At 46.5% G+C, this 27,735-nt stretch overlaps 2 protein-coding genes across 2 annotated transcripts in view; both read right to left on the minus strand.

Annotated features, from left to right (window-relative positions):
* LOC310650870 (uncharacterized protein) overlaps positions 1-13,303 on the minus strand; it is an 85,433-nt gene extending 72,130 nt beyond the window's left edge. The window contains exon 1 of the mRNA XM_083379668.1: positions 9,281-13,303. Coding sequence (XP_083235794.1) covers positions 9,443-12,760 — 3,318 coding nt within the window. The 5' untranslated portion in view covers positions 12,761-13,303 and the 3' untranslated portion in view covers positions 9,281-9,442. The remainder of the gene's footprint in view (positions 1-9,280) is intronic.
* Positions 1-27,735, minus strand: part of PPM1E (protein phosphatase, Mg2+/Mn2+ dependent 1E) — a 118,498-nt gene that overhangs the window by 79,999 nt on the left and 10,764 nt on the right. The window lies entirely within an intron of this gene.

The raw sequence follows: 27,735 nt of genomic DNA on the forward strand, positions 1-27,735 counted from the left end.
ACTTCAACTCCCAGAATTCCTGAGCCAGCATGGGAATTCTGGGAATTGAACACCAAATACCTCAAACCCCCAGCCAACAGGAATTCTGGGAACTGAAGTCCAGCTATAAACCAGGGGTGTCAAATTTACCATATCATGTGACGTCACGACATAACGTGACTTTTCTTCCCTTGCCTGACCTGGGGTGGGTGCAGCTTCTGCATGACGCATCTGGCCCGCGGGCCGGCACTTTGACACCTTTGTCATAAACCTTCAGCCACCAGGAATTCTGGGAATTGAAGTCCAAAGTCCAGATACCTCAAACCCCAGCCAGCATGAATTCTGGGAACTGAAGTCCAGATATCATAAACTCTCAGCCACCAGGAATTCTGGGAGTTGAAGTCGATACCTCAAACCCCCAGACAGCATGAATTCTGGGAGTTGAAGTCCAGATATCTAAACGTTGCCCAGGTTGAGAAGCACCGAGTTAACTTAACCCACATCTTTTTTTAGTAGCTGGAAAACCTCTACGGGGACAGCCCTTTAAATCCTGCTAATTATAACCGGATCTTCTCCTGCCTTTCAGATTATGCCTTGACAGATCCTGGACGCACAAAGCAGAAGGAGCAACTGTACAGAACGGCTTTCACCAGTCCCTCAATTCAAGGTTGCTGACTCCTTTGACGCAACTTTAATTGGGGAGTTAATTTAAGCCTCTATAACGAAGTTGAGCCTTCGGAGCCCAAATGTGTGATATTTTTTCCACCCAAGTTATTATTTTTATTTTTATTTCTTGAACTTCTTGGTTGCTTTTCTGAGTTTTCTGCTCACCACGTATAAATTCACGTTCCACATAAAGCAGCGTTTTTATTTTCATTCATTAAACTTAAGATGCCTAACCAGGTAGTCCTTGATGTACCATCACAGCTGAGCCCAAAATTTCTGTTGCTAAGCGAGACAAGTTTTGCCCCATTTCCTGCCAGAGTTGATAAGTGAATCCCTGCGACTGTTAAGTTAGCAACACGGTTGTTAAGTGAATCTGGCTTCCCCACTGACTTTGCTTCTCCGAAGGTCGCAAAAGGGGATCGCACGATCCCGGGATGTTGCGACCGTCATAAATATGAGGCAGTCGGCAAGTGTCTGAATTTTGCTCATGTGACCTTGGGGATGCTGCGATGGTCATAAGTGTGAAAAACGGTCAGTCACTTTTTTCAGTGCCTTTGTAAATTTGAACAGTCACTAAATGAATGGTTATAAGTTGAGGACTTACTTGTATTGGTAGGAGGAAGAAGACGAAGGAGCCCAGAGACTTCACTAGAATGTTCTTGGAGGCAGGAGTGCTCATGGGGGCAAAAAAGTCAAGATGGCACCCAAAGTACATGTGATTTTTCGTGGGTGTGTTGGGACACACATCAACAAGGAATGGAGTTTTGACTGTGTGGCTACAACTGATATTTTGATACACAGAGACACCCCCAAGGTCAGCCCTGCAGCTTGACATACAGTAAAAGAATTTGGCCATAGAACAGGATCGTAGAAATTAATTTGTATTAAGGAGATAAGATTTTCTAATGTCGACTTTACTCCATCAAAAGATTATTAGATTGGGCCCAGACAACGGAAGCACGCGTTCCGCACGCAAGGCAGTAAGATTTTTTTTGGCTGGCATTTTACCTTAGAGAGGTAGAAAAATCTGGCATTTTAGTGACAAATAATTCTTAATTGCACTGGCAGCTCAGACAATACTAATAATGTTGCTGCATATGGTGAAAACGCTTTATATTTGTAAGAGGGTTACTGTCAGTGCAAATGACTGCACCGTGGAAGTTATTATCGGCTTTCATGTCTGTGTGGTTTTGTTTTTTTTTTAATCAAACAAAGAAGCACGGAGCGTATGAGTTGGAAAGGGACCTTAGAAATTCTTCTCATTCAACTGCCTGCTAATGCACAAAACCATGAAACCAGCAGCCACTGGGACTCTTTGAAGACTTTTGAAAAGGGATTTTACTATCTTTCCAGACAGATTGTTCCCCTCTTAAGAACAGTCATTTCCTCAGAACGCTCAGCCTGGATCTCCTTTGCTTGTTCTCCCGCTCTTGGTCACAACAGAGAAGAAATCCACCCTCTTGTAAGTGAAAGAATCTGAGATGTTTGTCCCGTGACATCCTGTCTCCACTCAACCTTTCCCTTTGCAAGCTAACATTCCCAACACTGATAGTAGAGAATTATTTGTAGCTGGGGGTTGAAATGAGGGGGTCTTTGGTGCTCTCTGAGCTGGGTGGTTTTCTCACAGACCTTTCATGACCCAACTAGGGAACGTCATCAGTGCTAGAAGAGGAGGAGGAGGAGGAGGAGGAGGAGGAGGAGGAGAACTATGAGGTCTTTAGTACTCTCTGAGCTGGGTGGTTTTCTCACAGACCTTTCATGACCCAACTAGGGAACATCATCAGTTCTAGAAAGGAGGGGTTTGTGAGGAGGAGGAGGAGGAAGAGGAGACGGAGAGTTCTAGTCCCGCCTTAAGCACAAAAGCCAGTTGGGTGACTTTAGGCATGAAAGCCAGCTCGCTAAATTTGGGTTCCTACCTTAGACATAAAAGCTGGCTGGGTGACTTAAAACAGAATAGAATAGAGCTGGAAGGGACCTTGGAGGTCTTCTAGTCCAGCCCCCAGGTCAGGCGAGAGAACCTATACCATTTCAGACAGGTGATTGTCTAGTCTTTTCTTAAAAAATATCCAGTGATGGAGTGCCCACAATTTCTGGAGGCCAGCTGTTCCACTGGTTAATTGTTGTCACTTTGGGCCAATCACCAGGAGACGGTGAGTTCTAGTCCTACATTAGACATGAAAGCTGGCTGGGTCTCTCCCTCCCTCCCTCCCCCCTCTCTCTCCAACTCCCTCCCTCTCTCTCTCCCCCTCCCTTCCTCTCCCTTACTCCCCCTGCCCCCCTCTCTCCCTCCCTCCCCCCTCTTTCCCACTCCCTCTCTCTCTCCCTCTCCCTCTCTCCCTCCCTCCCCCTCTCTCCCCCTCCCTCTCTCCCTTACTCCCCCTCCCCCTCCCTCCCCCTCTCTCCCTCCCTCCTCTCTCTCCCTCCCGCTCCCTCCCTCTCTCCCTTACTCCCCCTGCCCCCCTCTCTCCCTCCTTCTCCCCTCTCTCCCACTCCCTCCCCCTCCCTCTCCCTCCCTCCCTCTCCCTCTCCCCCTCTCTCTCTCCCTCCCTCCCCCTCCCTCCCTCTCTCTCTCTCTATTTATAAAAACAATAAAATGAGATACAAACAAATAAATAAGATAAAAATAAATGGCATTGTTGGGAAAGTGTTTGCAGGTTCCTTCAGGTTTACAGAAACAGCTCGAGACAACCGCTGCTTCTCGCAAACTGCACCGACCTGAAATATACTCAATTGCAGAGCAAAATCAAAGGAGAAAGTCCCGACAACCTCTTTCATGGGTAGGATGGGCGATTTAGCAAAAAAAACCCAAACAAATTTACAGTGTTGTTATGGAAACAGGGGAAAATTGGAAAAAGGAAACAAAGGCAGAGTTGAAATAGCAAGGAAAAAATAAAAACGACGCCCTCCACTCTTCCCAATCCGTATTTCACACAATAATTCCACTTGAAGGTTTTAATTGCAAGGCCGGGCCCCAAAAGCTAGAAATAAGCAGAAATAAAGCATCTTACAACAGTTCCTGACTGTTCAGAGTTAAAACAGTGACTGGCGAAAAAATGATTTATGACCACTTTTCCCAGATACGACTTTTTTCTTTCTTTTGGGTTTACAGGAAAAAGACTTGGAAAAACCACTTGGAACTTTTGATGTTGTATGTGTGGCAGCACCCAGTTTTGTTCACCATGACGTAAAAAAGATGTTGAGACTCTAGAACAGACATGTCCAGGGGTCGGCAACCTCGGCTCTTTTATGCCTCGTGGACTTCAACTCCCAGAATTCCTGAGCATAGCTGGCTCAGGAATTCTGGGAGTTGAAGTCCACGAGTCATAAAAGAGCCGAGGTTGCCGACCCCTGGACATGTCAAACACAAGGCCCGGGGGTCCAGATCCAGCCCGCAAAGTGGTTTCATGTGGCCCGCGAAGCCATCCCGGAAACAGTGAGGGAACGGCCCCCACTGCCTTGGCCGTAGCCCAGAGACCCTCCTTCTGCCAGAGACCCCCAGATCTGTCCCACTCCTGCCCAGGCCCCCATAGGCACCCTTGATGCCAATGATGTAGAGCTGGCCACGCCCACCCAGTAGGCCATACGCACTCTAGCCATGCCCACCCAGTAGGCCACGCCCACCCTGCCCCCCCCACACACACACCCCGAGGGCAACCGCAATGCTGATGCGGCCCTCAATGAAATTGAGTTTGACACCCCTGCTCTAGAAAGAGTGCAGAGAGGATCAAGAAACATGATCAGGGGACTGGAGGCTAAAACATACAAGGAACAGTTGCTGGAATTGGGTACGTCTAAAGTAGTTTAATAAAGAGAAGGACGAGGGGTGACATGATAGCAGACTTCCAGTATCTCAGGGGCTGCCCGAAAGAAGAGGGAGTCAAGCTCTTCTCCAAAGCGCCCAAAGGCAGGAGGGGAAGAAGCAACAGATGGAAACTCATCAAGGACAGAAGCAACCTGGAATTAAGGAGGAATTTCCTGACAGTGAGAACAATTAACCAGTGGAACAACCTGCCTCCAGAAGCTGTGAATGCTCCAACCCTGGAAGTTTTTAAGAAGAAACTGGACAGCCATTTGTCTGAAATGATATAGGGTTTCCTGCCTAAGCAGGAGGTTGGACTAGATGACCTCCAAGGTCCCTTCCAACTTTATTATTAAGATTACTTTATGCACAAAAACAGGACGCTTCAATCCCCACAATGGAGGAGGAATGATTGCAAAAGCTGATGCAGTTAGCAGAGATGGCTAAACGGATTGCTTTGATAAAAGAGAATAAAAAGCACAATTACTTTTGTTTCTACTTGGAAACCACTCTGAGCTTTGTGCTTGAGGTGGGGAAAAAAAGTAACTTTGATTTGGGGTTTTATTGATTAGATAGATCTTCTCTTATAGAAATGGCTAATTTATACTATTATGTAAAAGTAAAAAATTGAGGTTCAGTGTTACTGCACCAAGGGGAGTAAGCATTCAAAGTTACAACGGCACTGGAAAAAGAGACTTATGACCCTTTTTCCCCACTTATGACCGTTGCAGCATCCCCACGGTCAAGTGATCAAAATTCGGACACTTGTGCAACTGATTCGTATTTATGATGGTTGCAGGGTCCCGGGGTCATGTGATCCTCTTTGACATGCAAACTCAATAGGAAAGCCAGATTCACTTAACAACTGTGGGAATGGAATGGAATGGAATGGAATAGAATAATGAAAGAATGGAATGGAATGGAATAGAATAGAATAGAATAGAATAGAATAGAATAGAATAGAATAGAATAGAATAGAATAGAATAGAATAGAATAGAATAGAATAGAATAGAATAGAATAGAATAGAATAGAATAGAATAGAATAGAATAGAATAGAATAGAATAGAATAGAATAGAAAATATGGAATAGAATAGAATAGAATAGAATAGAATAGAATAGAATGGAATGGAATGGAATGGAATGGAATGGAATGGAATGGAACGGAACGGAACGGAACAGAACAGAACAGAACAGAATAAAATAGAATAGAATAGAATAGAATAGAATGGAACGGAACAGAACAGAACAGAATAGAATAGAACAGAACAGAATAGAATAGAACAGAATAGAATAGAATGGAACGGAACGGAACAGAACAGAACAGAACAGAACAGAACGGAACGGAACGGAACAGAACAGAATAGAAAATGGAATAGAATAGAATAGAATAGAATAGAATAGAATAGAACGGAACGGAACTGAACAGAACAGAAAAGAACAGAACAGAATAGAATAGAACAGAATAGAATAATGAGAAGAATAGAATAGAATAGAATAGAATAGAATAGAATAGAATAGAATAGAATAATGAGAATAGAATAGAATAGAATAATGATAATAATGGAATAGAATAGAATAGAATAGAATAGAATAGAATAGAATAGAATAGAATAGAATAATGAGGTAGAATAGAATAGAACAGAACAGAACAGAATTTAGAATAGAATGGAATGGAATGGAATAGAACAGAACAGAATAGGAATACGAACAGCAGAGTTGGAAGGGACCTTGTAGGTCATCTAGACCAAACCCCTCCTCAGGCAGGAAACCTTATACCATTTCAGACAAATGGTTGTCCAGTCTTTTCTTAAAAACCTCCAGTGTTGGAGCAATCACAACTTCTGGAGGCAAGTAGCTCCACTGATTAATTGTTCTAATTGTTTCTCCTTAATTCCAGGTTGCTTCTCCTTGATGAGTTTCTATCCGTTGCTTCTCGTCCTGCCTTCAGGTGCTTTGGGGAATAGCTTGACTCCCTCTTCTTTGGGGCAGCCCCTGAGATATTGGAAGACTGCTATCCTGTCACCCCTCGTCCTTCTCTTCATTAAACTAGACATATCCAATTCCAGCAACCGTTCCCTATATGTTTTAGCCTCCAGTCCCGTAATCATCTTTGTTGCTCTTCTCTGTACTCTTTCTAGAGTCTCACCATCTTTTTTATACAGATAGTCTTCAACTTACTACTTAGTGACTGTTCAAAGTTACAATGGCACTGAAAGATGTGAGTTATGACCATTTTTTTGCTGCATGGTCAAAATGCTTGGCCACCGGTTCATATTTATCAACATTGGTTTGACAATCTCCACAGGTCAAAGAATACGTTCAGGTAGTCCTCGACTTACAACAGTTCATTTAGTGACCATTCAAAGTTACAACGCTACTGGAAAAAAGGACCAGTTTTTACACGACTCTTGCAACATCCCCGTGGTCACGTGATCAAAATTCAAACGTTTGGGAACTGGCTCACATTTATGACGGTTGCAGTGTCCCGGAGTCACTTGATCACTTTTCGCGACCTTCTGATAAGCAAAGTTAATTTGGGGGGCGGGGAGAGCCAGATTCACTTAACAACGGGATTACCAACTTATCAACTGGAACGATTCGCTTAACAACCATTTGCCAGAAAGGTCTTTTAAAGGGGGAAAACTCACTTCACAACAGAGACTTTGGGCTCAATTGTGCTCCTAAGCCAGGGGTGGGAAACTATGGCCCTTTTATGACTGGTGGACGTCAACCCCCAGAATTCCTGAACCAGCATGGGGGAACTATGCCCCCCTTCATGACTGGTGGACTTCAATTCCCAGAATTCCTGAGCCAGCATGAGGAACTATGGCCCTTTTATGACTCATGGACTTCAACTCCCAGAATTCCTGAGCCAGCATGAGGAACTATGGCCCTTTTATGACTTGTGGACTTCAACTCCCAGAATTCCTGAGCCAGCGTGGCTCAGCATGGCAACCTCTCCCTTTCTCCTCAGGATGGCTGGCTCAGGAATTCTGGGAGTTGGAGTCCACGAGTCATATAAGAGCCAAGATTGTCTCCCACTGTCCTAAGCTAAGGGACTACCTGTATTGTGGCCACCCCAACCTGATATGCATTGCGGGAGTTTAAAACAGAGCTTGAAAGACAAGCCGTTTCTCCTCCGAGATCATCCAAACGTAGCTGTTCTCTTTCTCCCAGGCAGGTGGGGCGTGGCCACCCAAGAGCCCAACAACCTGCCCAGAAAGAAAACACGCACGCATAAGCATAGCTTGATAGCTGTTTATCTTATACCGCCAACCCACGTCCTACCGCAGGAACAAAAGGAGACACGCAAATTGTTCACAAACCCTGTGTGCAAATTGGCTGGGTGCTCGGGAGCCTCTGAAAGGAGGTCCCTGCTTTGAGGAGGTAGGACATGACGTTGCTATGGTAATTATTATTTTTCTCCATCAGAGTAGAAAACTTGATGCCGATTCTGAGTGCGCAAAGAGCAGTTACGGCAATCAGGATGGGTGTAGGACTGATGTGTGATTTCTTTCAAGATACGTTGTGTTCATTTTAATACACAACCAACAGTTGCAAGCTGGGGGAGGTGGGGGGGAGAAGAATGAGAAGGAAGATTATTTACGGAGGTGCAAAGAAGAAAGCAATATGGGTAGTCCTCGGCTTACGACCATAATGGGGACCAGAATTTTCATTGTTGAAGTAAGGCGGTTGTTAAAGTGAGTCACATCCCGATTAATGGCCTTTTTTTTGCCACGGTGGCTAAGCAAATTACTGCAGTTGTTAAGTGAGTCACATGGTCGTTAAGCAAATCTGGCTTCCCCCATTGGCTTTGCGTGTCTGAAGATGGGTGGGGAGGTCGCAAAAAGTGATCACGTGACCCCGAGATGCTGCAACCGTCTTCGACTTACAAGCACAGTTGAGCCCAAAATTTCTGTTATTAAGAGACACATTTCAGTGAATTTTACCCAATTTTACGACCTTTCTTGCCTCAGGTATGAAGAGAGTCACTGCAAGTGTTAAGCTAGTAACCCGGTCGTTAAGTGAATCTGGCTTCCCATTGTTTTTGCTTGTTAGAAAGTTGCAAAAGGGGATCCCGTGACCCCAAGGACACTTCCACCGTCATAAATATAAGTCAGTTGTCTAGCGTTCGAATTTTGATCACGTGACCGTAGGGTCATAAGTTTGAAAAACGGTCGTAAGTCCCTTTTTTCAGTACGGTTGTAACTCTGAACGGTCCCTAAACAAATGGTTGTAAGTTGAGGACTACCTGTACATATTCTTTGACCCATGAAGATTTGTCTGTAGAAAAAATCTAGCTGAAAAAAATGCAAATATGGAAGGAAGCAGGGAATATATTCAACCGTTTACCTGGCCCATTTGGCGAACACAAATGATAACGGGTAATCTTCCCTCAGAAACATCTTTTAGCATAATCGGCCTTTGAATGGCCACTAAATGAATTGTTGTAACTCGAGGATTACCTGTACACTCCAGTTGCCAAACCTGAAGGTTGATCATATGACCATGGGAATGCTGCAATAGTCATAAGTGGACCAATCATGTCGGAATGCTGCAATAGACATGTGTGAGGACCAATAATGTTGAAATAACGCAATAGTCACAAATATAAGGACCAAACATGTCGGAATGCTGCAATGTGGAATAATCATGTTGTGTGAGGACCAATTTTGTCGGAATGCTGCAATAGTCATAAGTGTAAGGAACAATCCTGTCGAAATAAAGCAATGGTGATAAGTGTGAGGAACAATCATGTCAGAATGCTACAATAGTCATAAGTGTGAGGACCAATCATGTTGGAATGCTGCAATAGTCATAAGTGTGAGGAACAATCATGCTGGAATTTATTTATTTATTTATTTATTAGTTTTTATAAACCGCCCTTCTCCCGAGGGACTCGGGGCGGTGTACAGAGGAAGGAAGGTATACAGACCGAACAATAAAATAATAAGAAACACTAATGAACACAAACTGGGACCCCAATTAACGTTATCATGCCAGGCCAGCCTGTTGGAATAGGAAAGTTTTTAAGTCGCGACGGAAGGTACGGAGGTCAGGGGCCATCCGGATTTCGGTTGGTAAGGTGTTCCAGAGGGTTGGCGCACCCACTGAGAATGCTCTCCCCCTGGGGGCCATCAGCCGACATTCCTTGAGCGGTGGCACCCTGAGGAGGCCCTCTCTGTGGGAGCGCACAGGACGGTGGGGTGCTGACATCGGCAGAAGGTGCTCCCGTAGGTAGTCCGGACCCATGCCATGTAGGGCTTTGAATGTCATTGTTAGCACCTTGAACTTCACACGGAAGGCAACCGGAAGCCAGTGCAGCGCACGGAGGAGAGGTGTGATATGGGAGTATCGGGAGGCTCCCAAGAGTGTCCGTGCCGCCGCACTTTGCACCAGTTGAAGCTTCCGAGTGGATCTCAAGGGCAGCCCCATGTAGAGAGCGTTACAATAGTCTAGGCGAGATGTCACAAGGGCATGGGTGACTGTACGTAAGGAATCCAGGTCCAGATAAGGCCGTAGTTGGCGAACTAGTCGAACCCGGGAGAAGGCCCCCTTGGTCACAGCTCCAATGTGGTCTTCCAGGGAGAGCTGCGAGTCTAGGAGGACACCCAGGTTGCGGGCCCTATCAACAGGGGGAAGTAACTTGTCCCCAATGTTAAGCAGTGGGACGTTCTGAATCTCCTGGCTTGCCGGTACGTACAGCCATTCAGTCTTGTCCGGGTTCAGTTGAAGCCTGTTTCTCCCCATCCATTCCCGGACCGCTTTCAGGCAGCGGGACATCACGTCTAGGGCATCACTGATATTGTTAGGAGTTGAGATAAAAAGCTGGGTGTCATCAGCATACTGATGGTACCCTACTCCAAAACTGCGAATGATCTCACCCAGCGGTTTCATGTAGATGTTGAACAGGAGAGGCGAGAGGACCGACCCCTGAGGGACTCCGCAAGCGAGAGGCCTCGGGGTCGACCTCTGTCCCCCTGTCAGCACCGACTGCGAGCGACCCTGGAGAAAGGAGGAGAACCAACGCAGAACCATGCCTCCCACTCCCAGTCCCCTGAGGCGTCGCAGCAAGATACCATGGTCGATGGTATCGAAAGCCGCCGAGAGGTCTAATAAGACTAGGACAGAGGAATGGCCCCTGTCCCGGGCTCTCCAGAGATCATTCATCAGAGCGACCAATGCCGTCTCCGTGCTGTAGCCCGGCCTGAAACCCGATTGGTACGGGTCTAGATAAACCGCTTCATCCAGGATCTGAGGAAGTTGGTGCGCCACCACGCTCTCAACAACCTTCGCAAGGAAGCGAAGATTGGAGACTGGACGAAAGTTATTCAAAGAGGATGGGTCCAAGGTGGGCTTCTTGAGGAGAGGTCTCACCACCGCCTCCTTCAAGGCGGTGGGGAAGTGACCCTCACTCAGAGAAGCAGAGATGACCGCTAGGAACCAGCCTCGTGTCGCCTCTCGAGCTGCATAGGCCAGCCAGGAAGGGCACGGGTCCAGTAAGCATGTGGAGGAGCTCAACCTTCTCATAATCCTGTCCACTTCCTTAGGAGTTACAGGATCAAATTCTTCCCAGATGACGTCGACAAGACTGTCCAAGTCTTGTTCTTCCATCTCAGCCCAGTTGGAGTCCAGAGCAGTTCGGATCCGAGCGATTTTATCCAGCAGATATTGACCAAATTCCTCGGCTCGACCCTGCAAGGGTTCCTCCCTCACCTCTTGGTTTAATAGGGAGCGAGTCACCCTGAACAAGGCAGCCGGGCGATTATCTGCGGACGCGATGAGGGTGGAAAAGTAGTTGGATTTTGCCACCCTTATCGCAGCGAGATAAGACCTGGTGAGGGTTCTTAGTCGCAATCGGTCGGATTCGGATCGACTGGACCTCCAACGGCTCTCTAGGCCCCGTCTCCGACGCTTCATCTCCCGGAGCTCCTCGGTGAACCATGGGGCTCGCTGGGATCTGCGTCGGGTCAGAGGCCGCAAGGGTACAACTCGGTCCAGAGCCTCTGTGGCTGCCTTTTCCCAGGCTTCCACTAAGGCTTCCACCGAGCTGTGAGCAGGGGGTGCATGCGAGTCCCTAAGCGCTGCCTGGAACTTATCAGGGTCCATTAGGCGCCTAGGGCGGTACCATCTGACTGGCACCGTGCACCCACGGTGGGGGGTGGCAAGGGGGAAGTCTAGCCGCAGGAGGTGGTGATCGGTCCATGACAGGGGCGTAATAGTTGTGGCACCCCCACCGACATCATCGCGCCACCGTCCAGACAAGAACACCAAGTCTGGGTTGTGGCCTCTCTCATGAGTCGGCCCAGAAATTATTTGCAACAGGTCCATGGCCGTCATGGAAGCCATGAACTCCCGAGCCAGTTCGGACGATCCTCCCAGGGACGGTAGATTAAAGTCGCCCAAGACCATGAGTCTTGGGAATTCAACCACCAACCCTGAGAGGACATCGAGTAGCTCGGGTAGGGCCGCCGCTGCACGATTAGGTGGTAGGTACGCCAGCAGCAGACCCAACTGCGCCCCTGGGCCGAATCTCAGTAGGAGAGACTCACACCCGACCATCTGAGGGACGGTGGTCTCTCGCGGGCTAAGGGATTCCCTGATGATAACTGCCACTCCCCCGCCCCTCCCATGAGCCCGGGGCTGGTGCAGTACCTGGAAACCTGGCGGGCAGAGGTCAACCAGAGGAACACCCCCCTCTGGGCCCAGCCAGGTTTCCGTGATGCAGGCCAGGTCCGCATGCTCACTCTCCACTAGGTCACGAATGAGGTGAGCTTTGTTAGCTGCGGACCTTGCATTCAGGTAGACCAGCCTTAGCATGGGAGGGTGCGCACCTTTGCTCCCGGGTCCTCCGGGGGAGAACAGAGGGTCGGAGCGTCTCACCGCCTGTATAGGGCGGAGATGACACTCCCGGTGACGATACGGCCCTCTGTCTGTGCACCTTCTGCCATTCCCCACCATCCTAGGGATGGGACGCCACTGGGTGTTATCGGCGACTGGTCCTCGTTGTACGCCGTCGCGGACGGCCGTGGGCCTGGCATGCGTTATGGTGGCTGGAAGGCGTGCCTTTCCCGCGCAACCATAGTCTCCTCCCTCCCCCCTCCCTAACCCCACAAAAAACTTAACTAAAAACTTAATCAGGGGCTTCTTGTTGGGCTTATGCTGGAGGCCCCTGACCCTGCCCGGCCATCTCTCAGAGGCCCAGTGGTTGAGCCCGTCATCAAGATTGGATGTGATGCAGGCGGGTCGCACCCACGAGAGTGGGGAACCCCTGAGGGCGTGCAGTGCTATGCTAGAGTATTGAACAAGCATAGTCACAGGTGGTTCTGGGAAGGCTGTCCCCTGGATGGTGAATTTGCAGGAGGGTCGAGTCGGGTAGGTGCGTATCTGGATCGTCGCCCTGCCACTGCCACTTGGCCGGGCGAACCCCCAGAAGCAGGCCACTCCTCATCCTCTCACGATGGGTTGTGTCTCTGCTTCCGGAGGTGGTCCAGAACGTACTCTGGGTGAGGCATACCCCATAGAGCTCTCACCTCTATGGGGTAGCAGGTGTAAGGCCCAGCCACTCTGCCACTGTGGCTAGCACCCAGGCCCGTTATGTTCTGTGGGGAGAGAATGGGCAAAGATGGGTGAGAGTGGGCAGAAGGCAGGATGGAGGGATCCATTAATTGGCGTCAGCTCCGGTGGTTCAGCCGCCCCAAACAGTTCCCTCCCTGATCCTCTGGGCGTTGTTCCCGGCCACAGTTCCATGGCCCCTATTGGTTGAGGACCATCCAGAGCGTGGCCTCCCAGAGGTACGGGAGTCCCTGGTGTCATGCCCCTGGTGTTGCCGTCTCCGATCAAGGTGTCTCGAGGAGGTGGCTCGGGCCGTCGCCTCCATTGTCCAGCGTCTCTGTGAATCTTTCGGAGGCACCGCCGTCCAGGGGCAGCCCACGGTGGTCGAGACGCCGCACCGCTGTTACTAGAGTCTCTGTCAGGGCCTCTGTCAAGGCCCCTCGGAGGACGGTCGACCAGGGCCCAGAGCAGCTGCCTCACCGCCCATGTCTTCGTTGTTGCCGCTACCGTTGTAAAGCTGGTCTGCGGCGTCTCCTTGAGGATTGTTGCAACGGCCGTAGCGGTACAGGGGGCGGGTCGAAGATGCCACGCCGTCAGTGCTCCCGCCGCAATAGTCATAAATATAAGGATCAAACATGTCGGAATGCTGCAATGTGGAATAATCATGTTGTGTGAGGACCAATCATGTCGGAATGCTGCAATAGTCATAAGTGTGAGGAACAATCCTGTCAAAATAAAGCAATGGTCATAAGTGTGAGGACCAATCATGTCGGAATGCTGCAATAGTCATAAGTGTGAGGAACAATCATGCTGGAATGCCGCAATAGTCATAAATATAAGGACCAAAAATGTCGGAATGCTACAATGTGGAATAATCATGTTGTGTGAGGACCAATTTTGTCGGAATGCTGCAATAGTCATAAGTGTAAGGAACAATCCTGTCGAAATAAAGCAATAGTCCTAAGTGTGAGGAACAATCATGTTCAAATAACGCAATAGTCATAAGTGTGAGGTATGATCATGTTTGAATAATGCAATAGTCATAAGTGTGAGGACCACTCATGTCACAATGCTGCAATAGTCCTACGTATGAGGTACAGTCCTGTTCGAATAAGGCAATAGTCATAAGTGTGAGGTACAATCATGTTCAAATAACGCAATAGTCACAAGTGTGAGGACCAATCATGTTCCTTTTTTCAACTCCGTGGTTACTTCGAATGGTTGTTAAATGAATGGACATAAATTGAGGTCTATCTGTAGAAGGATCCTATGAGACTCTCGCGGTTTTATCAAGTGGCTGAATTAACGACTTTAACATCCCTCCACAATCTTACAACCTTCGTCCGTGTTCCTGATGCACCAACAAATAAAAGCAGGCATTGAATACAGGGAAAAGGAGCAACAAGAAACGAAATCACCAGGTCAAGACGCAAAATATAGTAGGCCCAATAAAAACAACTCAAAGAGAAAATTAAAAAAGGGATGAGGCAGTCAGATCATCGGAAAAGAGCTGTTTTTAACATCCTTTTCAAGGCTGTCAAAGGGAGATCTAGCCTGATGGCTGTTGGCCGGATCACTTAGGACCATTTTTCACGCTTATGACGACTGCAACATCCCCATGATCTCGTGATCCAAATTCGGAAGCTTGGCAACTGGCATGTACTTACGACAGTCGCAAATATCCTAGGGTCATGTGATCAACTCTTGCGACCATCTGACCAGCAAAGTTAACTGTGGCAAGAAAGGTTGTAAAAACGGGACAAAACTCACTTTAAGAAATGTCTCACTTAGCAACAAAAATATTGAGCTCCATTGTGGTCGTAAGTCAAGGACTATCTGTTATCTTCTCTAACCTCTGCCTCTCCCGCCGGGAAGATGCTCTAAATTTTCTGTTTTATTTCATATCCTCTTGTTAGGTCCTTTCCGTTTACAAAAATTATCTTTACCGCAAGCGAGATGAAATAAAACGGCAATAAAACTGGAATTGCAAAAACTAAAAGCCAGCGGCAGAATAAAGCCGTAAAGTGCAAGGAGAGCCTTTGAATTCCTATAAAAGCTGCCCAGAATCGTCTTATAGGAGTGATGGGAGACATAACGATTTCATAACAATAAATAAATATAAATAAACAAATATATTGGCCGGGATGCTTTCCTTGTTTTGAGGTAGGCCAAAGCTCGTTTGGCGAAGCACTTTCTAAAGTATTGAGCCCAACATCTGTTGCTAAGGGAGACAGTCGTTAAGTGAGTTTTGCCCCATTTCACGACCTTTCGTGCCACATTCAGGCCGTACTCAGCGTGTGGTCCTCAATGGAACCGCATCTACATGGAGGGAAGTATGTAGTGGGGTGCCCCAGGGCTCTGTTCTGGGCCCAGTGCTCTTCAACATCTTCATCAACGATTTGGATGAGGGGATAGATGGGGAACTCATCAAATTTGCAGACGACACCAAGCTGGCAGGAATAGCCAATACTCCAGAAGACAGGCTTAAGATACAGGAGGATCTGCACAGACTCGAACACTGGGCGCTATCTAACAAAATGAAATTCAACGGTGAAAAAAGTAAGGTTCTACATTTAGGCAGGAAAAATCAAATGCACAGGTATAGTATAGGTGGTACCTTGCTCAATAGTAGTAACTGTGAGAGGGATCTCGGAGTCCTAGTAGACAATCACTTCAATATGAGCCAGCAGTGTGCTGCAGCTGCCAAAAAAACCAACACAATGCTAGGCTGCATTAACAGAGAGATAGAATCAAGATCACGTGAAGTACTAATACCACTTTACAAGGCCTTGGTAAGGCCACACTTGGAATACTGCATCCAGTTTTGGTCACCACGAAGTAAAAAAGATGTTGAGACTCTAGAAAGAGTGCAGAGAAGAGCAACAAAGATGATCAGGGGACTGGAGGCTAAAACATGTAAGGGACAGCTGCTGGAATTGGGTATGTTTAGTTTAATGAAGAGAAGGACTAGGGGTGACATGATAGCAGTGTTCCAGTATCTCAGGGGCTGCCCCAAAGAAGAGGGAGTCAAGCTATTCTCCAAAGCACCTGAAGGCCGGACAAGAAGCAATGGATGGAAACTAACCAAGGAGAGAAGCAACCTAGAACTAAGGACAGTCCTGACAGTTAGAACGATTAGTCAGAAGAACTCCTTGCCACCAGAAATTGTGGGCGCTCCATCACTGGAGGTTTTTAAGAAGAGACTGGACAGCCATTTGTCTGAAATGGTATAGGGTTTCCTGCCTGAGCAGGGGGTTGGACTAGATGACCTCCAAGGTCCCTTCCAACTTTATTATTATTATTAACAACCTGCCTCCAGAAGCTGTGAATGCTCCAACACTGGAAATTTTTAAGAAGAGACTGGACAGCCATTTGTCCAAAATGGTATAGGGTTTCCTGCCTGAGCAGAGGGTTGGACTAGATAACCTCCAAGGTCCCTTCCAATATTATTATTATTACTTGATTCATTTGACAAAAGCCAGCTCTTGTGGGAAAATATCAGGAAGGGGAAAAAATGAGCTTATAAGGCTGCTAACTCAAATAATGGAACTATGGGTAGTCCTCGCTTACCAACCACTCGTTCAGTGGCCGTTCAAAGTTATAAAAGCATTGAGAAAGGAGATTTACAGGTATTGCAGGTATTGTGGTATTTTCATGGTCATATGACTCAGGCACTTGGCAAATAGCTTGTGATACCCACAGTCACATGATCGCCTTCTGTGAACGTCACAGCCTGCTTCCAACACGCAAACTCAGTGGGGAAGCCAGCGGGAAGTCGTGCTTCATACACACATGTCTCTTTCTTAACATCCCCGGGTGATTTGCTTAACAACTGCAGCTGGAGCTGATGTCTTAAGTCAGGGCAGCCATGCCACATCACACTTAAGAACCGTGCTGCTTAGCGGCGGACTAGACAGTCCCAATTGCGGTCAGTAAGTGAGGACTATCGGTGTTCTAGGCTAAGAGTTCAAGATGGCTTTGATGGCACTTAGTCGCTATTTCATATTTCTTGGAAGAAAATCCTCCAGAAACAACAGAAATCGCTCTTGATTCATCTTTTAATTACCTTTTACCTGGAACGATTTTCTCCAAAATCAGAAAGAAAGAATCAAACAAAAAAAAAAGTCCAACTTTTTGCATATTTTCCTTGGGGAAAATAAAAATGAATCCCTTAAAAAAGGCAGAAGGATTCCCTCCCCCCACACGTATTCCCGGTGAAAACACGTGATTTTCCGAGTCACGACAATGTGTTCCATTTTGCATATAAGATATAGGTGTGCTTCACCCGGGTCTAACGATCGGGTTGATTGTGTTGCATTGCATAAATGTAATTCTTGTGTTGCATAAATGTTATTCTTCAGGCAGACTTTTGATGCTCCACAGCAGATCCGCCTGCATCAACAATCACGGCTCCACACAAATTACTGTTATTTCAATAGCTGCCATGAGCAAATTGCAATAATAATACATGTGTTCAGCTACAGCTGGGCCGCGAAACTGCAAGCTTTTGAAAGCAGCAAAGGATCATGGGACCCCCATTTTGTGACCTCCCGACAAGCAATGTCAATGGGGAAGCCGGATTCACTTAACAACGATGTTCCCAATTTAACCACTGCAGCGATTCACTTAACCACGGCGGCCAGAAGAGGTCCTAAAAGGGGGCAAAGCTCACATAGCAAAAGAAATTTCGTCCAGGAGACGAAACACAGTTTTATCCTCTGAGCAATTTCTATGGGTAGTCCTCAACTTACAGCAGGTCATTGAGTGACCGTTCAAAGTTACAACAGCACTGAAAAAAAAGTGACTTACGACTGTTTTTCACACTTACGAATTGTCACACCAAACGTGATTTACATTTGGATGCTTGGCAACGGACTCATGTTTATGACGGTCGCAGTATCCCGGGGGGTCACGTGATCCCTTTTGGCAATCTTCTGACAAAGTCAACGGGGGAAGCTACATCAACTGAACAACCACGTTCTTACTTCAACTTGACAACTGTGGCCAGAAAGGTCACAAAGTAGGGGCAAAACTCACTTAACCAATCTATCACTTAATAACAGAGGTTTTGGGCTCAACGGTGGTCATAAGGCGAGGACTACCCGTATTCTAAAGGTACATCCTGAAAGCCGCCCAAAACGGAAAGAATTGCTATATTATCAAGACTCTGATGATCAGACAGTTGTATGCGTTACTCGCTTAATTAAGTTTTGAGTATTTTAAGACTGAATACTGCATACTGACATACATAATTGCCTGATTTGAAGAGAGAATATATTAACGAACGACTCTAGAGGACGATTAGCATAACTTCGGCACACACGCAAAGAGTTATGATTTCCAGCACCAATTAGTAGTTAACAGTAGTAGTCAGCCATCTGTCTGAAATCGCATAGGGTTTCCTGCCTGAGCAGGGGGTTGGACTAGAAGACCTCCAGGGTCCCTTTTAACTCGGTTATTCCATATTCTATAAATTTCAACTTCAGGGAAAAAAAATGTGGACAATGGGTTTGCTTAACGACCATTGTACTTGCCTTACGACCACGTTTCATTCATGACTGCCATGTTTGCTTAACAACTGCTGGAAATAACGTCATAAAATCAGGACAGTCGGACGGGTGCTTGCATTTATGACCACCCTTTGGGAAGAACGAATTCACTCAACGAGCACGTGATTCACTTAATGACCATGATTCAGCTTGCAAGTGCAGTGACACACTTTGTGACTTTCACAAAATGTGGTCATCAAATCAAGTTCACTCGTGTGGGTGCCTCAATTTACAACCGTTGTGACACACAAAGGAAATTTTGGCCTCCATTACGGTCAGCTGTCTGAGACGGTATAGGTTCTCCTGCTTGAACAGGGGGCTGGACTAGAAGACCTCCAAGGTCCCTTTCTAGCTCTATTCTAATTCTATTCTATTCTATTCTATTTTTTATTCTACATTCTATTCCATTCCATTTATTCTATTCTATTCTATTCTATGATTACCTGTACAATGAAAGAAACGCCTGTGCTCAAATTGCATGCAATTTAAGAGACTTAATTAGGAATAATGTTCTTTCAATTTCCCTCCGAAAAAAACTTTCCATTTGCTCTCTGACAGCAAAAGCTATAAATTACAACTAAAAAACCTTCACCGATTAACTGCAGAGATGAATCAAATCAACTGGTTAATGATGACAGGGAACAAGGAGCAGTTTTAATTACGTCTTGATAAGAGCGACCCCTTCAAGCAACCCAGCCACATAATCTAGGATTACAGGCAGTTCTCAACTTACGACCACAAATGAGCACGAGATTAATTGTTGCTAAGCAAGATATTTGTTAAATGAGTTTTGCCACAGTTGTTAAGCGAATCACTGCAGTTATTAAGTTAGTAACTCAGTTGTTAAGTGAATCTGGCTTCCCCATTGACTTTGCTCGTCAGAAGGTCGCAAAAACAGATCACGTGACTCCGGGACGCTGCAAACGTCATAAATATGAGTCAGTCGCCATGGGCTCGAATTTTGATCACCTGACCATAGGGCGCAAGTAAATGAAAAATGATCCTAGGTCACTTTTTTGTCGGTACCGCTGTAACTTTGAATGGTCGCTAAACGAATGGATGTAAGTCGAGGACTATCTGTATTCAATGAGACACGGGTTGAAAAAAACCCGAGTTTGGCACAAATGACGCACCACTGGGAGTTTATTCTGCCCCAACTTGTCATAATGCTTAAGGGTGTTGTGGCCTTTCAAAGAGATTATTAGAGGACGGTGTTTTTGATGGATCGGGCTTGTCAAAGCATTTAGTAAGTACAATGATCTGATTTAAGAGACTATATATATATATATATATATATATATATATATATATATATATATATATATATATATATATATATATGTGTGTGTAAATTACACAAATATAGGAATTGTCCGGTGTGACTACTGCCTGTTCGATAGCCTTCAAGATAGGCTGAAAACAGGAAATAAAGATTTGCCCCATGTTTGGGGCCTAGCAAGGTAATCTAAAGAGTTAACATTTGAAACATATATATATATATATATATCTGAACAGCGTCTGTGAACTGCTACAACAGAAAAAATGCTTTTGTGCTGTACGAATCCCCCAGCTTAGGAGCACTGGCCACACAAAAGCGCGGATCTCCCAAGGAGATTTATCTCTTCCATAATAAAATTTGCTGGTTAAGGAAAAAAAACAAAACGCCTAGCAAATGTGTGCGAAGCACCGGTGAAGAATTTGTCACAATATCTATGGAGGTTTTCAGTCATCCAGGTCGGGGTTGTCCCAAAGGCGCTTTTTCAAGAGGCAACTGGACTTCGTTTGTTCTACTTTGAAGACGTTTCGCTTCTCGTGCAAGAAGCTTCTTCAGTTCTGACCGGATGGTCGGGAATGGCAGGATTTATATTCCTTGCAGACAGCTGGTCATTTGCCTTTTTTTAGAAAGGCGTTGAGGCCACTTGTGTGTGTGTGGGGGGGGGTGTCTGTGTCCTCCAGTGGTGCCTACAAACCTCCAAGTGGTCACAACGACTCTCTGAAAGAATTTAGTCACACGGTTGTTAAAAGAATCTGGCTTCCCCCATTGACTTTGCTTGTCAGAAACTCAAGAGGGAGAGAATCAAGATCACCTGAAGGGTTAATACCACTTTACAAGGCCTTGGTAAGGCTGCACTTGGTCACCACGGTGTAGAAAAAGATGTTGAGACTCTAGAAAGAGTGCAGAGAAGAGCAACAGAGATGATCAGGGGACTGGAGGCTAAAACATAAAAGGAATGGCTGCTGGAATTGGGTTAGGACGCTGAGCTTGTCGATCAGAAGGTCGGCAGTTTGGCGGGTCGAATCCCGAGTACCGCGTAACAGAGTGAGCGCCTGTTACTCGTCCCAGCTTCTGCCAACCTAGCAGTTCGAAAGCACGTAAAAATGCAAGTAGAAAAATAGGGACCACTACGGTGGGAAGGTAACAGCGCTCCGTGCGCCTTTGGCGTCTAGTCATGCCAGCCACATGACCACGGAGACGTCCTTGGACAAGCGCTGGCTCTTCGGCTTTGAAACGGAGATGAGCACCGGCCCCTAGAGTCGGAAACGACTAGCACGCATGTGCGGGGGAACCTTTACCTTTACCTTTACCTAGTTTAATGAAGAGAAGGACCAGGGGGGACATAATAGCATTCTTCCAGTATCTCAGGGGCTGCCCCAAAGAAGAGGGAGTCAAGCTATTCTCCAAAGCCCCTGAAGGCAGGAGAAGAAGCAACGGATGGAAACTAGTCAAGGAGAGAAGAAACCTAGAACTAAGGAGAAACTTCCTGACAGTGAGAACAATTAACCAGTGGAACAACCTGCTTCCAGAAGTTGAGGACTGCCTTGTGGCCTTGTGATCCTATTTGCGACTTTCCCAGTTGGCTTCCAACAAGCAGACTCAATGGGAGAAGCAGTTTTCACTTAATGACTCCAGGATTCACTTAACAACCGTGGCCAAAACGCTTCAGCCCTTTTTGCCTAGGTAAAAGTTCCTGTCCATTTCCGTCAAGCTGACCGCCTTTATTCTCTACAGCTTCCTAATAAATATGCTTGTGGAGGTGGGCCGAACCTCTTAATATTTATTTTTCAAGGATAATAAAGACCATTCCAGCATTAATTCTAGTTTATTAGCCAAGGTGACTCATACAGATAGCCCTCCACTTATCACCGTAGTTCAGCCCAGGAGCACGGCTGTAAGTCACGCCAGTTGTTAAAACACATGCCCGTTTTTACAGCCTTTGGTGTGGCAGTTGTTAAGTAATCCGGGTGAGATTCAAGGTGCTGGTGATGACCTATAAAGCCCTAAATGGCTTGGGTCCGGGATATTTGAGGGAACACCTGCTGCCAGCATCAAGTTCCCTTCGTCCAGTGCGCTCTCAGATGGAGGGCCTTCTCAGGGTGCCGCCGGTAAAAGATTGCCGGCGGATAACACCCAGGGATAGGGCCTTTTCTGTGGGTGCGCCTGCCCTGTGGAACCAGCTGCCCGTAGAGCTCAGGACTACCCCTGACCTACGTTCATTCCGCCGAGACCTGAAGACTTGGCTCTTTGAGCTCTCTGACCCAGGCTGAGAATTTTAACTAGGTTTTATTTTCAGGGATAATTTAATCTTTTAATTCTCTTTTAACTTTGTATTTTATATTGATGTGATTTTAAAATGCCCTGTAAACCACCCTGAGTCCTTCGAGAAAGGGCGGTATATAAATCTAATAAAAAATAATAAATAAATAAAAATAAATAAATCACCAAGGTCATTAAGTGAACACAATGTTCATTAAATAAATCTCCTCCTCTTGTTCTCCATTCTGCAAACCCCACTTCCTTCAACCATAATGTTACTTAGTTGGGTCATGAAATGTCTGCAAGAAAATCACCAACCACAGAGAGTGCCCAGGACCCACAGTCCTCCTCCTCCTCCTCCTCCCTTCTAGCCTTGATGATGTTACCTAGTTGGGTCATGAAAAGCCTGCAAGGAAACCACCAATCTCAGAGAGCACCAGGGACCCTCAGTCATCCTCCTCCTCCTCCTCCCTTCTAGCCCTGATGATGTAACCTAGTTGGGTAATCTAAAGCTTGCAAGGAAACCACCAACCTCAGAGAGCACCAAGGACCCAGTCCTCCTCCTCCTCCTCCCTTCTAGCACTGATGATGTTGCCTAGTTGGGTCATGAAACATCTGCAAGAAAATCACCAACCACAGGGAGTACCCAGGACCCACAGTCTTCCTCCTCTTCCTCTACCTCCTCCTCCTCCCTTCTAGCAATGATAACATTGCCTAGTTGGGTCATGAAATGTCTGCACAAAAATCACCAACCACAGGGAGTACCCAGGAACCACAGTCTTAGTCTTCCTCCTCCTCCTCCTCCTCCTCCCTTCTATCACTGATGATGTTGCATAGTTGGGTCATGAATTATCTGCAAGAAAACAATGAAGCTCAGAGAGCAGCAAGGACCCCACAGTCCTCCTCCTCCACCACAACCACCAGAAATCCAACTCTCTTTTAGCCCTGATGATGTCACCTAGCTGGGTCATGAAACGTCTGCCAGAAAACCACCAAGCTCAGAGACCCCCCCCAAGGACCCCGCCGTTCGACCCTGAGCTGCAAATGTTCTCTTCTAGGGCAGAGAGGTTCACACAAAACACGGGAAAAGCACGTGTAGACACGGCCACCTCAAAGCCCCCCCCCCCTTGGTGAAACCAGCAAGCATGCGACTCTTAAAAAAAAAAAACAGCGTGCAGACATAAGAACGCTTTGCTTCTAATGACTTTCTACACCACCTAAATAGATTTGTTAATAACGTTTTCTAATGACTGCCCGGCCATTGTGAAAAAAAAAATAAAATAAAAAACAAACAAAATCTTCTGTTTCTTTCCATAAAGATCCTTGTCAGCATTACTTTCGCACTCCGAATGACTCTTCCAAGTGCTAACTGGCGCTCTTGGCATGGTGCATATCAAATTAAAGGAAACAGCCCTAATCAGGAGAATGTAATTTGCTACGGATAAAACACCATTACTATTTCAGAGCATTAAAAGCGATTCTTGCCCTCCTCGTTGGCAAAAGCGCAGAAGTTAAAGCAGGCCACGGAAAGAATTTCAAGGAAGCGCTTTTGTCACTGTTGTGATTCAGGGTCAGCCTGTGGGTTTGGCAGTTGGGTCGGACGACTCAGAGGAGGAGGAGGGGGGTGTTGAAGAGCTTGCTGCTGATGGCCTTGAGGCTCCGCAGAGCTCTCAGCCAGGCCCCTCCCACCTGGTCACGACGGAGACCCAGCTGTGTGAGCCTGAGAGCGTGGATGAAGATGACCCACAGCTGGCCCTGTTCAAGGACGCCCGACACAGGAGGCAGTCAATCAGGAGTAAACAGAGGAAGGCAATGGGGCACCTCGGAAGGAGGCAGAGAGAAGCCACGCCCTGAACTGTATAAAAGTGGAATGCGTGGGAGGGCTGGTTTGTTGAAGGCAACCTGTTTCATGGTTGGTGTCTGTTTTATGTTAATAAATTTGGCAGGCTTTATTCCAGCCTCTTGCCATTTGTAAAGGGGTTGTCCCTGCTTTTTCTGCAGGGCTGGTAGCAGGCTGGTACAGAACAGTCACTCTCGGAAAGCTCTCCAAATGTAGGTGGTTCTCAACTTACGACCGCTCGTTTAGCGACCGTTCATTGCGACGGCACTAGGGGAAAAAAGTGTGACTTACAACTGGTCCTCGCATTTACGATCCTCGCAGCGTTAAGCAAATCCAGCTTCCCCCACTGGCTTTGCATAGCGGAAGGCAGCTGAGAAGGCTGCAAAAGAAGATCCCGTTAACCTGGATGCCGCAATTGTCATAAATGCATGCTGCTGCTTCCCAAATGCTCAAAGTTCGATTACCTGGCCGTGGGGACGGTGAGACCGTTGTAAGTATGAGGACCACTGGTGAGTCATTTCTTTTAGAGCCTTTGTAATTTCACTAAGCCCAAGGCTACTACTAGTAAAAGATTCTCACCCACTCTCCTTTTCATTAAGTTGATTTAAGCTAAGTTTCAGATCCTCCTGTTTGTATTTTTTATAAAAAAATATATTTTAGTTTGCAAATTACAGGTAGACAAGACAGACAAACTTCAAATGAAACCCACGAGGTCAATCTGGGCCATCCAGAGGTCAGCTGGGAATGATGGAACCAAACAGTAGGTCTAAAATCAGTTGCTTTCTCAATTTCTTTCTTTCTCTTTTCTTTCAACTCTCTCAAAGATACTTTTTTTATACGAAGCAGATGTCCACTGCTATTTTCTGAATAAATGTCTCACTTTATCTGGCTTTTAAAAAAAATCTGATTTTTTTTCTTCTCTGAATATTGCTTTGCTTTTGATGATTAAAACATTTTTCCAGTTTCATCCTGAGCCTGGACTCTATATCTATATATCTATATATCTATATATCTATATATCTATATATCTATATATCTATATATCTATATCTATCTATCTATCTATCTATCTATCTATCTATCTATCTATCTATCTATATGTGTGTGTGCAAATTTTGGGAGGCTGAGATGATCATTTCGAACTCTTTATGTTCTCATCAGTCAGTCATACCCTTTATCTGAGATTCAAACCTGGGCTGATTGTATATTAGGCAGTTGTTTTTTAACTTCCTGAGCCACAGGTTCTTTCTCTCTTTTATTAGCTAGAAGGCAAGGCAAATGTGTGTTAAGTATTTGTAAAGGCTTTTTGAATGCACCTTGCTAATTAACTCTTTCATTCCTGTTTTGGCCTGACTCAAGGCTTATCCACAGGATATAGTCAACTTATGACAGCTCATTATTTGTGCAAATTATTCAAATTGCTAATAAAGAATTTTGGGAGGCTGAGATGATCATTTCGAACTCTTTATGTTCTCATCAGTCAGTCATATATGGATCTTTGGTCATTCAGGTTTTTTCCCACGTAGAATTGAAGGTGTAAAAGCAACGTTTCGACGAAATCCCACAATCTATCTATCTATCTATCTATCTATCTATCTATCTATCTATCTATCTATCTGTCTGTCTATCTATATTCTCTATTATTGGTGATTGTCAACCTTGGCAATGTTATGGACTGCTGGCTGAGGAATTCTGGGAGTGGAAGTCCACCCATCTTAAAGCATGCTAGCTGGAGAATTCTGGGAGTTGAAGTCCACCCATCTTAAAGCCTGCTGGCTGGGGAATTCTGGGAAGTGAAGTCCACCCATCTTAAAGCCTGCTAGCTGAGGAATTATGGGGGTTGAAGTCCACCCATCTTACAGCCTGCTGGCTGAGGAATTCTGGGAGTTGAAGTCCACCCAACTAAAAGTTTCCAAGGCTGGGAAATACCACTGACTCTCTTTCCTTTCTGTACTGTAGATTTTTTCCAGCTGCTTCTCTCCAAGCGCTGTGCCATATTCCCTTTTGTACTTGACACAGCTACATCCCATTGAATTCCTTTGAAGAAAGTACGGACCGATCATCTCTCTTCCACCCCACTCTCCAATACACTGCTTATCTACCCGTTTCCCTTTTTTTCCCCTTGACTGGCCTTCCTTAGTTTTTAATTCTTTACGATTTGATAAGCTACTCAAGTAAACGAAGATGCCTGATATTCCTTCTTCCTCTTTTCCCCACAACAACCTTGTGAGGTGGGCTGGGCTGAGAGGAAGTGAGTGGCTGAAAGCCGGCTTCCATGTCTAAGGCTGGACTAGAACTCACGGCCTCCTGGTGATTGGCCCAAAGTCACCCAGCTGGCTTTCATGGCTAAGGCGGGACTAGAACTCTCCGTCTCCTGGTGATTGGCCCAAAGTCGCCCAGCTGGCTTTCATGGCTAAGGCGGGACTAGAACTCTCCGTCTCCTGGTGATTGGCCCAAAGTCGCCCAGCTGGCTTTCATGGCTAAGGCGGGACTAGAACTCTCCATCTCCTGGTGATTGGCCCAAAGTCGCCCAGCTGGCTTTCATGGCTAAGGCGGGACTAGAACTCTCCGTCTCCTGGTGATTGGCCCAAAGTCACCCAGCTGGCTTTCATGGCTAAGGCGGGACTAGAACTCACCGCCTCCTGGTCATTGGCCCAAAGTCACCCAGCCCACTTTCAGATTTAAAGTGGGACTAGAATTCACTGTCTCCTGGTGATTGGCTCAAAGACACCAAATCAACTTTCGTGCCTCAGGTGTCACTAGAACTCCCAGCCTCCTGGTTTCTAAGCCAGCACCTTAACCACTAGACCAGGGGTAGGCAACCTTGGCTCTTTGATGACTCATAGCTGGCTCAGGAATTCTGGGAGTTGAAGTCCATGAGTCATCAAAGAGGCAAGGTTGCCTACCCTTGCACTAGACCAAACTGGCCTTTCCTCAATCCATTTTCTTCAACCAGATCAGGATTTCAATCATCTTGAGGACCGCCCCCTCCCCTCAAAGTCAAGAAGTCATTTCCGATTGTCCCAAAGGTGCTTTTTCACGAGGCAACTGGACTTTCTTTTTTCTCTTTGAAGATGTTTTGCTTCTCCTCCAAGAAGCTTCTTCAGGTCTGACTGGATGGTGGGGAATGGAAGGATTTATACTCCTTGCAGACAGCTGGTCATTTGCCGTCTTTTAGAGGGTCGTTGAGGCCACTTGGAGGTTTGTCTCTGTCAAGGTGACTTAAGCGGTGCAGACAAACCTCAAAGTCAGGGCTTTTCAACCTTTTCACCCATTGTACCACTTTTAGGATGTGGCAACATCCAAGTACCACCAGTCGCCTAGCAAGGTGTCAAAAACTTGATGACAAAAAAAAAGGAAAACAGTGATGAAGTACATGTAGTCCTCGAGTTACAACAGTTTGCTTAGTGACTGTTTGAAGTTACAATGGCACTGAAAAAAGTGCCCCCCAAGCCACAGCCGAGCAAGACCCCTGCCTGCCCGCCCAGCGGCGCTCTTCCTCCTGTCTGAGGTTTTCATTGTTGGGAGCATTTCTGTTGAGGATTGGCAGCAGGGGTGGGGTGGGGGGGTGTTTGGTTTTTATCCCCCCCCCTCTGCTGGGTGGTTGCAGCAGGTTTTGGTCACTTCACATGACCCTGGGACACTGTGACCGTCATAAACATGAATCGGTTGCCAAGCATCTGAATGTAAATCACAAGACCCTGGGGAGATGCTGCAACATTCCAGCTGATCGGCGCTTCTTCTGGGCACAGAAGCACCAGGATCAGCGCCGAGCTCCAGCTGGATCCTGGCGCTGATCCTGGCACTT

This window comes from Vipera ursinii, assembly GCF_947247035.1.
Source record: "Vipera ursinii genome assembly, chromosome: 1".
In the NCBI taxonomy this organism is placed as follows: domain Eukaryota; kingdom Metazoa; phylum Chordata; class Lepidosauria; order Squamata; family Viperidae; genus Vipera; species Vipera ursinii.